General features: G+C 39.3%; 1 protein-coding gene across 2 annotated transcripts in view; it reads right to left on the reverse strand.

Annotated features, from left to right (window-relative positions):
• hat1 (histone acetyltransferase 1) overlaps positions 1–12102 on the reverse strand; it is a 42974-nt gene that overhangs the window by 18419 nt on the left and 12453 nt on the right. For both annotated transcript variants that reach the window (XM_061880041.1, XM_061880040.1), the window contains exons 2-4: positions 10950–11021; positions 3252–3327; positions 2570–2690 (exon numbers count right to left, since the gene is read on the reverse strand). In XM_061880041.1, coding sequence (XP_061736025.1) covers positions 2570–2690; positions 3252–3327; positions 10950–11010 — 258 coding nt within the window. In that variant the 5' untranslated portion in view covers positions 11011–11021. The remainder of the gene's footprint in view (positions 1–2569; positions 2691–3251; positions 3328–10949; positions 11022–12102) is intronic.

Here is a 12102-nt window from a genome sequence, read left to right on the forward strand (position 1 = left end):
ATAATTACACAACTCCATTTGACTTCATTGCTTGAATTTGTCACCAAATGACCTGGTTTTACTTTTGTCATATTCTTTTGAAGGATATTTTATATTTATAATCAATAAATGTTTGAGTTATTGAAAATGATTGTGTAATTTATATTGTGTGTTTATTTCTACACTAGAATATCTGCTTCATTGTTATACAAGTTATTTTCAAAACATTTTATTTTCCCCTCAGGGCACCATGGATTCTTGTGGGCCTCTTACAGGGGAACGGCACTTATTTTGGAATGTTGTATATTGTTCCCACTTATTATGAGAGACATGACAATGGATGTTATTTTTTAAATGCATACTAAATATTAAATAAATGCGATCAAAAGTCTGCTTATGGCGTGTATGTGAGCCACTTAATTCTGCCTATATAGCCCTTAAGAAAACATCCAAATATTTACATACATGCTGTGAATATATATGTAATGTAGTATTGGGCACATTCATAACAACATTTAATATTTACATATTTTGATCATTTTAGGCAAACGCAGCGCATCAATTTTCTTCTTCTTCTTCATAACCGATTATTACTCATTGCATACTTATTAAGAGCCAACAAGCATAATAAAATATAACTTACTGTGCAATGTCTGCTGTCATTAGGATGCCGACTGTTGGGATGTTCATATATTCCCATTTAGATGAAGAATGGGGGCGTCTCCGTGTTATTTTTGCAGGTTCGGGGTCCTAAATGGCTGTGAAAATGTAACTAGTCGGATTACATTCTCAGCTATTTACTTTTCAGGTGAGAGGCATGATGCATGATCTAGAATAAACTTCCAAGGAGCAAGGAAGCAGCAGACCACTGGATGATGTGAACTTAGACACACACAGTAGTGATCACGTCGCCGCTATAAATAGTTTGTCTGCGTTAGCGCTTATAATAACACAATCACCAATGCTTGGTTAACATTCAAGTCTCGAGATGTAAATGGATTGGTGCTTTTTGGATGGTTATTTATTGGGTTTTATGGCCGGAACGGAGAACTTCCCGTTGGCTGCACTGTATGCAGACTTTCATTTATGTTTATTTAATATTTAGAATGTATTTTAAAAATCCATTCATCGTCATGTCTTTAATAATGATTGTGAACAATAGGCAAAATCCCCCCCTCCCAAAAGTGCAGTTCCCTTTTAAGGCCTCACTGTTAGGGTTTGTACAACCAAGTTTGTGCTAAACTAAACAAAGTTGATGCTAATTAACCAGTTTGTTATCCCAGGGTTTTGCCACCGTTAAAGGGGAAGTGTACTCTTTTTGGAAATTTGCCTATCGTTCGCAATCATTATGAACTTTTTTTTAATGCAATCTCACTTGTAAATAAAAAGCCGCTTGCAGCGCAGCCAATAAGAACTCCTCTCTTTCACCCATAATATCCAATAAATAACCATTCAAAAACCGCCAACAATATCCATTTACATTTTGTGATTTCAATATTGACCAAGTATTAGTGATTTGTTATTATAAGTGTTAATGCAAACAAACTAACTGCTGCCTGCCTTTAACCGCAGACTTGTGATTAGTTAATTGTGTGTGTGCTTTTACCACATTGATGCCCACTGAACAAAGTTTGGAGGGCTTTCACAAAGTTTTGAAAACTTAGCCAGCCAGCCAGCCACTTTTGCATTTTCTCAACATGTATTCCTTTTTCGCATTTAAAGGAACTACACTTTTTAGATAGATTTGCCTATCGTTCACAATCATTATGAGAGACATGACGATATATGTTTTTTTTTTTTGCATTCTAAATACAAATGTGACCAAGTTTGCCTACGATGGAGCCTAAGGTAGTCGCGCAATTGCGCAATCTGTTTCACCCATCACAAGCTCTGGAATATGCATGCATGTTGTGTGGCCCAATAATTGTTATTTTCCCCCCTATTATTATTAGTATTATTATTGAAAAGCCATGATTAAAATCATATCAAAATTTGATTAATTGTACAGCCCTAGGTTGTATGTAGAACATACAAAGACAGCCACAATGGGCTGTCTTCTCCACAAACACCATGCAATGCTGCATGTTGTCACTCATCTTTTTTCTAAATGGCATTAGTCCCTTTTTTTTTTTTTACACTTTTTAGTTGTGTTATTTGTCAGTTTGTTGACAACTTGACACTAATCTGTCAATGTAGCCTGTGAAACATAATTTGAAGCAAAGTGTTTGTACCCCGCCTTAAGCAACTCCGGTATTGCTGACGACAGGCACATGCAGTGCAAACAAACTTCAAATAGTGATTTTACTATAGATATAAATAATGGATGAGGAAAAATGTCATAACTTTACCAACATTGAAGAAAAAGACAAAGGCAAACACAAAATTGTGCATTAACCAAATAAAAATGGGACCTAAATGTATATGTTATTGCACACACAAAAATATGTAAATCATAGCATTCCTTGGATTTCTGTCAGCTGAATAAAAGAATATCAAAATGAATGGGAGACAGGCATTAGTCTATGCAACAACAACAATGTGAATCTATTTCAATCTTTACTGAGGGCTTTGGTGTTGAAAGAATTCTTACCTCCACGCAGTCAAATGTTTCAGTGACTTTGGATGAATATTTAACTTTGAAGAGGGTGGTCAAGTTTCCAGCTGTGTAGAAAAGCTGTATCTGAAGACCTTTGTATCCAAACGCCACCTCACTGTTGGCGAAAAATATTTTAGTTATCACAGATTTTGTTAAAAATTAAAAAAAAAAAAATCAAATAAAACAAAAAAAAGCATTTCATTGCAGAAAGCAATTTAGTAAATCAATATTGTAGGAGTCTTTGAATATGCTGATTGCATTTCTTATTCTGTACAATTTCTCAAAAAAAAAAAGAAAAAAAAAAAGGTTGTCAATTTCTTTGTGGTATTGATATTCCAGTCCGATATCCCTGACAATGCAAGCTTGTATTCAGATCTGTGCAATTTTTTGATGAGTCTTTCCTAATTATGCTAACTGTACTGTAAGTAATTAATGCCCCAATTAGCTGTTTCCATTTGAGCTGATTGCAGCAATTGGAAGAATAAGGGATGCTAGTCTGGACTGATTTGCAATAGCATATCTTTGAGCATGATAGGACACAGGTGCCTCTCTGACAGTGAGGTACAGTGCTTTCTGGCATAATTAACTACAACATAGACTTTGGAAGGACACAGGAAAAAGAAGCAACTTAGACACTGGATACTGACTTATATGTAATGAGTGGGGAAAAACGTACTCATCGCCAAAAAGCTGGTGGCTATACTCTGGGTGAAATGTAGTGCCATCGTCTTCAACATCCTCTGGAAAGCGAACTGCAAGTCAACAAAGAGCGTGATTAAAAGCCAAAAGCAAAACAAGATTACATATGCATATACACACACATACATAAGTACTGTACATACACAGGGGTCGAATTTAACCACGGCAACCGCCTTCATCATGATTAAATTTGACCCCTGTTGTGTCCTCACTTATATAGCCCTAAATCACAAGTGTCTCAAAGGGCTGCACAAGCCACAACGAAATCATGGGCTCAGATCCCAAATCAGGGCAAGAAAAAATTCGACCCAATGGGATGACAATGAGAAACCTTGGAGGGGACCGCAGATGTGGGAACCCCCCCCCTGGGCGACCGGTGAAAAGGACGTTGAGTGGATCTAGCATAATATTGTGAGAGTCCAGTCCATAGTGGGTCCAGCAGTATGTGGACCAAAAGGGACTGAAGATCATAATGTCATGGCTGTCTTGAGTTTCCAATCATTTCTGCAACTCTTATTTTTGTGATGTAGTGATTGGAGCACATACTTGTTGGTCACAAAAAACATTCATGAAGTTTGCTTCTTTAATGAATTTATTATGGCTCTACTGAAAACGTGAGCAAATGTGCTGGGTCAAAAGTATACATACAGCAATGTTAAAGGCCTACTGAAATGAGATTTTCTTATTTAAACGGTAATAGCAGGTCCATTCTATGTGTCATACTTGATCATTTCGCGATATTGCCATATTTTTGCTGAAAGGATTTAGTAGAGAACATTGACGATAAAGTTCGCAACTTTTGGTCGCTAATAGAAAAGCCCTGCCTTTACCGGAAGTAGCAGACGAAGTGCGCGTGACGTCACGGGTTGCAAGGCTCCACACATATTCACATTGTTTATAATGGGAGCCACCAGCAGTAAGAGCAATTCGGACCGAGAAAGCGACAATTTCCCCATTCATTTGAGCGAGGATGAAAGATTTGTGAATTAAGATATTTATTGCGAAGGACTAGAAAAAAAAAAGCGATGGCTCTGGGCAGTGGCAGTGTGAGCGTTTCAGATTTAATTCGATATATTTACTAGGATCATTCCGGAAAATCCCTTATCTGCGTATTGTTTTAATAGTGTTTTAGTGACATTTTAAAGATTGTAAAGACATACTCCGAGGTCGGATGTCAGAGGTGAACACGCAGTGTCTCAGAGAGAAACTGAGGAGCCAAGCTCACAGTTGCCTTTTTTGACAGCTGCTGCAGGACGATGAATAATCCACTGATGTCTCCGGTAAGATATATACCACAATTTCCTCATCCAAAAACATGCTGGTTGACGTAGAGAAAACATGTTCGCTTGACTGCTCTGCTTCACAACAAAGAAACACCGGCTGTGTCTCGGTGCTAAAGACAGCTGCAATCCACCGCTTTTCACCAAAAGCATTGTTCTTTTATAGTCTCCATTATTAAATGAACAAATTGCAAAAGATTCAGCAACAAAATACTGTGTAATTACCCCATGAACAGAGACGACTTTTAGCCGCTAGCGGTGCAGCGCTAATATTTCCTGACAGTCCGTGACGTCACGCGTACGCGTCATCATTCTGTGACGTTTTCAACAAGAAACTTGCGGGAAATTTAAAATTGCAATTTAGTAAACTAAAAAGGCCGTATTGGCATGTGTTGCAATGTTAATATTTCATCATTGATATATAAACTATCGGACTGCGTGGTCGCTAGTAGTGGGTTCCAGTAGGCCTTTAATATTTGCTTGCATGTCCCTTGGCAAGTTTCACTGCAACCAGGCGCTTTTGGTACACATCCACGAGCTTCTGCTTCAATTTTTCACTACAAAATTGGTGCAGTTCAGCTAAATGTGTTGCTTTTCTGACATGGACTTGTTTCTTGAGCATTGTCCACACCTTTACGTCAGGAGTTTGGGAAGGCCATTCTAAAAACTTCATTCTAGCCTGATTTAGCCATTTCTTTACCACTTTTGAGGTGTTTGGGGTCATTGTCCTGTTGGAACACCCAACTGCGCCCAAGACCCAACCTCTGGGCTGATGATTTTAGCTTGTCCTGAAGAATTTGGAGCTAATCCTCCTTTTTCATTCTCCTAATTAAAACACCAGTTCCATTGGCAGTAAAACGGGCCCAGAGCATTATACTACCACCACCATGCTTGACAGCAGGAACGGTGTTCCTGGGCTAAAAGGTCTTACCTTTTCTCCTCCAAACATATCGCTGGATATTGAGGCCAAACAGCTCCATTTTTGTTTCATCTGACCACAGAACTTTTCTGCAGAAGGTCTTATCTTTGTCCATGTGATGTCAGATGAAACACAAATGGAGCTGTTTGGCCACAATACCCAACAATATGTTTGGAGAAGAAAAGGTGAGGCCTTTAATTCCAGGAACACCACCCTACCATCAAAGCATGATGGTGGTAGTATTATGATCTAGGCCTGTTTTGCTGCCAATGGAACTGGTGCTGTAAACGAGACAATGAAAAAGGAGTATTACCTCCAAATTCTTCAAGACAAGCTAAAATCATCAGCCCGGAGGTTGGGTCTTGGGCGCAGTTGGGTGTTCCAACAGAACAATGATCCCAAACACACATCAAAAGTGGTGAAGGAATGGCGAGAATGAAGCTTTTAGAATGACTATCCCAAAGTCCTGACTTAAACGTGTGGACAATGCTGAAGAAACAAGTCCATGTCAGAAAACCAACAAATTTAAATGAATTGCATCAATTTTGTCAAGAGGAGTGGTCAAAAATTGAAGCAGAAGCTTGTGGATGGCTACCAAAAGCGCCTTATTGCCGTAAAACTTGCCAAGGGACATGTAAGCAAATAATAACATTGCTGTATGTATACTTTTGACCCAGCACATTTGCTCACATTTTCAGTTGAGCCATAATAAATTCATTTAAGAAGTAAACTTCATGAATTTTTTTTGTGACCAACAAGTATGTGCTCTAATCACTACATCACAAAAAAATCAGAGTTGTAGAAATTCTTGGAAACGCAAGATAGCCATTACATTGTTCTTTACAAGTGTACGTAAACTTTTGATCGCGACTGTATACACATGCATACCGGTATGTCTGTATAGATAGATAGATAGATACACACACATCAGGGTTTCCCACACATTCATTGATTTGTGGCGGCCCGCCACGAAAGAATTACAGCCGCAACAAATAATTTTTTTTTTCTTTTCGGTTTTTGACTCGCTCGACCGCTCATAAAAGCAATGGGATTCTGTCTGTGAATGGAGCTTGTAGTTACATATTATATAAATATGTAAATATTATATAAATATGTATATAAATTAGGGGTGGGCAAATTAATGCGTTAATTACGAGTTAACTCATCAATCTATTAATGCCGACAATTATTTTATCGTGCATTTGCATATGTTGTTTACATGCTTTTATTTTGTTAACGCCTTTTCTTATAAAGATGGCGGCGCCCGGACGGGCTTCGGCGTGGAGGGGCTCTTGGTAAAGATGGAACATTTGGCAAAAATACCGGACAATTCTGCAAATTTCCTGGCTGGCTTACAGCGTGGTCACTCCGGGATCACTTACGACCGCCAGACAATTCTGGATGTGGATAGATCGGGCCGTTTTGGACTGAATGAGGCGTGCTTGCTAGACCGGCTAGCTAGCACGGGAATACTTTGCCGGCTCCATCCAGCGGGCTGTGAAGCAGCGGAGTATATGTGTTGTCTGTCTATTTATGAATAATGCAGACCAGGAGTGTTGGTTGAGTTCTTAACGTTTGCTTTCAGAGCGTGCATATCACAACATACAAGATGCCGTCATGGCGACACAACCTATACCGGGCTACCGCGCATGCTCGTCACTCCTGTTGCATGCTGGGTAGGGTAGTTCTTTATTTCCCTGGCTCATAACATCACAATATAGTACCATGTATATGATGCGTTCAGTTATCAAAGCACCAAGCAAACAATCGGAAAATTCCCATAATATCAATTCCTAGATATGGTCATAATTATTTTAAGTGCACTACGCAGAATAAACACAACATTATTAATATTGCTACTACGGATAATTTGATCAAAAATTCCCTCAAACAGCCCACTACCTGTAATATAGGTTTTTTAAACATAAGATCCCTGATGAAAAAAAAATGTTTCTGCTGTTACCTCAGAAATTGCCTGTTAAGATGTTATGATTGTGGCTCAGAGATTTGTATGTAGATTATATTTATTTTCCATAAACAGGATAACTTAAATACCTTGGCAGTGGCAATAAGCTTAAATTTTTGTATTTACATTTTTTGAGTTGATTTTCAGTACATTTTTAAATTGTGTTTGCACAACAAATGTTTTGGCACTTTTGTTCATGTGGTAGAATGTTCCAATAAAGGTGCACTACACACTACTTTGGAATTCATTATTGGGCTTTGCGTATACAATGCAGTTAATCGCGATTAATCAGAGAAAAAGTGCGATTAACTACGATTAAAATTTTTAATCATTGCCCAGCCCTAATATAAATATGCACATAAAGTGTTGTAATTATATTACAACTCCACGTTCTTCTTGGTCATCGCCGCCCCCGCTGCCTCGGCCCCCCCAATACACCCGCCACCCGACCACACCACCACAAATAGATGCCTGACCTGTGGGAAACGCTGCACATATACACGTACATATGTATGTATACAAACCCTGTTTCCATATGAGTTGGGAAATTGTGTTAGATGTAAATATAAACGGAATGCAATGATTTGCAAATCCTTTTCAACCCATATTCAGTTGAATATGCTACAAAGACAACATATTTGATGTTCAAACTCAAACTTTTTATTGTTGCAAATAATCATTAACTTTTGAATTTGATGCGAGCAACATGTGACAAAGAAGTTGGGAAAGGTGGCAATAAATACTGATAAAGTTGAGGAATGCTCATCAAAAACTTATTTGGAACATCCCACAGGTGTGCAGGCTAATTGGGAACAGGTGGGTGCCATGATTGGGTATAAAAGCAGCTTCCATGAAATGCTAAGTAATTCACAAACAAGGATGGGGTGAGGGTCACCAATTTGTAAGCAAATTGTCGAACAGTTTTAGAACAACATTTCTCAACGAGCTATTGCAAGGAATTTAGGGATTTTACCATCTACAGTCCGTAAAATCATCAAAAGGTTCAGAGAATCTGGAGAAATCACTGCACGTACGCGATGATATTACGGACCTTTGATCTCTCAGGCGGTACTGCATCAAAAACAGACATCAGTGTGTAAAGGATATCACCACATGGGCTCAGGAACAAATCATAAAACCACTGTCAGTAACTACAGTTGGTCGCTACATCTTTAAGTGCAAGTTAAAACTCTACTATGCAAAGCAAAAGCCATTTATCAACAACACCCAGGAACGTCGCCGGCTTCGCTGGGCCCAAGCTCATCTAAGATGGACTGATACAAAGTGGAAAAGTGTTCTGTGGTCCGACGAGTCCACATTTCAAATTATATTTGGAAACCATCGGAATTGTTATAGGCGCAAAGTTGAAAAGCCAGCATCTGTGATGGTATGGGGGTGTATTAGTGCCCAAGGCATGGGTAACTTACACATCTGTGAAGACACCATTAATGCTGAATGGTCCATACAGGTTTTGGAGCAACATATGTTGTCATCCAAGCAACGTTATCATGGACGCCCCTGCGTATTTCAGCAAAACAATGTCAAGCCACGTGTTACATAGGGTTGGATATCGAGTATCGATTGGAACCGGGACTAACTTTCCGATTCTCCCGGAATCGTTCAAAAGTTTAAATTTCGACTCCTAGTTTCGATACCCAGTCCGCCTACCGGAAAAAAAGAATAAGTCCGCCGACCGGGAGAAGAAGCCGCTGAACACCAATGAAGAAGCGCCCACCGCCGGAAGTGTTAGCATAGCCGAGCCTATGTAGCCGACCGAGTCAGTCAAGCATGGATAACGGGCGTCGGCGGTCGAAAGTGTAGCTTTATTTTACTAAAAAAAAAATTAAATATCGGCGAAATGTAACATGTGCGACAGGACTGTTTTTTGCTTAGGAGGGTGCACGTCGAACATAATTACACACCTCCGAGTTCATGGAGTACAAAGAAATGCATGTCCTGTCTTCGATGCGCTGCGCCGATCGTCCTCCTCTGCCTCTTCCTCTGGCTCCGACGCCCAGCCTGGCACCTTGGTGATTGCACTGCAGTCCGAATCCGGTAAGTAAAACAATATATATGCAATAAATAATGTGTTTTTCGCAAACGTTGAGGTAGCTAACAAATTAGCCCGCATATGTTTTCATAGACAATTTACAACCTGCTAGCCAGGCTCCGCGATGTGCTCAGCGTAGTCCGGTCACCGTAGCGGCAATGGGGAAGATGTCGGTGCCACAGATGGAAGAGTGCCACAGAAAGGTCACTGCACACAGTCAAAAGACTGCATCCCTTTTCAGTGGCGGAATCTCCAACATTTAGGTTAGTTAAGCAATAATGTTAAAGCTAAGCTAATTGATACTGGGCTAAACAGTACAGCAACATTAAATGTTTGTTTATGTTTGCAGGGATTTGGTGAAAACTCTCAACCCAAAATACATACCACCTTCCGGGGACTACCTGGAAAACACATTGATCCTGGCATGGTACAAGAAGAATCGGAATCGAGAATCGAAACAAAGAATTGTAATCTTTCGAATTCAAACGATACCCAACCCTAGTGTTACAACAGCGTGGCTTCGTAAAAAAAGAGTGCGGGTACTTTCCTGGCCCGCCTGCAGTCCAGACATGACTCCCATCGAAAATGTGTGGCACATTATGAAGCGTAAAATACGACAACAAGACCCCGGACTGTTGAACAACTTAAGCTGTACATCAAGCAAGAATGGTAAAAAATTCCACTTTCAAAGCTTCGACAATTAGTTTCCTCAGTTCCTAAATGTTTATTGAGTGTTGTTAAAAGAAAATGTGATGTACCACAGTGGTGAACATGCCCTTTCCCAACTACTTTGGCACGTGTTGCAGCCATGGAATTCTAAACTAATCATTATTTGCCAAAAAAAAAAAGTTTATGAGTTCGAACACCAAATATGTTGTCTTTGTAGTGCATTCAACTGAATATGGGTTGAAAAGGATTTGCAAACCATAACACAATTTCCCGACTCATATGGAAACGGGGTTTTTTATATAGATAGATACACACACATAGCTACGTATGTATACATACACAGATAAAAAAAGGTATGTATAGATACACACACACACACACACACGTATGTATGTATGTATGTATACATACACACACACATACAAATGTATGTATAGATACACACACTTATAGACATTCATATGTATGTTTAAATGCACACCTATACACATGCATATGTATGTTTAAATGCACACCTATACACATACATATGTATGTTTAAATGCACACCTATACACATGCATATGTATGTTTAAATGCACACCTATACACATGCATATGTATGTTTAAATGCACACCTATACACATGCATATGTATACATACGTATGTATAGATACACATACACGTATGTATAGATACACACACGTATGTAGATATACATACACGTATGTATAGATACACACATATATACACATTTGTGAGTGTGTTAATTTACAGTAGAAAGAATTGAGGATACACACAGAAGACATACTTAGCTTTAAGCAAACGGCGTCATTGGTGTCACACTTATATTCAGCCAGCTTCTTCTCCATGTTATTTATTGCTGAGGAAACAATCAACATTGACCATTACAAACCAATTTTCATACAGTAGAATAACGGTGCGATTGCGGCCACACATTGAGTGCTGCAATCACAGAAGACAAAGACAAAGCTCAACCTTTCCAAAGCAACGACACATTTTGAGGGAAATTAAAAGCACAATGTTGGTCTTGCGATTGAAGTACCACTGGATATAACATGCTCGCAAGATTGAGTATTTATCACAATGCATGACAAGAAATAGGAGTAAGTACATGACGTAGTATTAGACCGTACCCTCCATGCAGTCTTACAATTTAAAGGCCTACTGAAAGCCACTACTATCGACCACACAGTCTGATAGTTTATATATCAATGATGAATTATTAACATTGCAACACATGCCAATACAGCCGGTTTAGTTTACTAAATTACAATTTGAAATTTCCCGCGGCGTTTCCTGTTGAAAACGTCGCAGAATGATGACGCGTGTTTGTTATGTTATTGGTTGGAGGGGACATTTCAGCCCGGCACCACTCACGGCTAAAAGTTGTCTCTTTTCATGGCGCAATTACACAGTATTTTGGACATCTGTGTTGCTGAAACTTTTGCAATTTGTTCAATCAATAATGGAAACGTCAAATAAGAATGCTGTTGGTGGATTGCAGCTGCCTTTAGCAACCGAAACACAACCAGTGTTTCTTTGTTTGTTGTGAAGCTTTAACACAGAGCGGTCAAGCAAACATGTTTCTCTACGTCAACTAGCAAGTTTTTGGATGGGAAAATTGTGATATTAAGTCGGCTCTTACCGGACGGAGACTTTAGAGGATTACGCGACCTCATCCTGCAGCTCAAAAAGGCAGCTGTGATCTTGGCTCCTTGGCTTCTCTCAGAGACACTGGCGTTCGCCGCAGCCATCCGACTTTCTGATATGACTTTATAATCTCACTAAAATACGATTAACACAATAAGCAGATAAGCGAGTTTCCAGAATTATCCTAGTAATTACATCTGAAACGCTCCCACTGCCGCCGCCTGGAGCCGTCGCCTTTTCTTCCTTTTTTTTGTGCTTCACTCTAACTTTCCTCTTCCAAGAATCTTTCA

The sequence above is a fragment of the Nerophis ophidion genome, linkage group LG19 (genome assembly GCF_033978795.1).
Source record: "Nerophis ophidion isolate RoL-2023_Sa linkage group LG19, RoL_Noph_v1.0, whole genome shotgun sequence".
NCBI classification, from domain to species: Eukaryota; Metazoa; Chordata; class Actinopteri; order Syngnathiformes; family Syngnathidae; genus Nerophis; species Nerophis ophidion.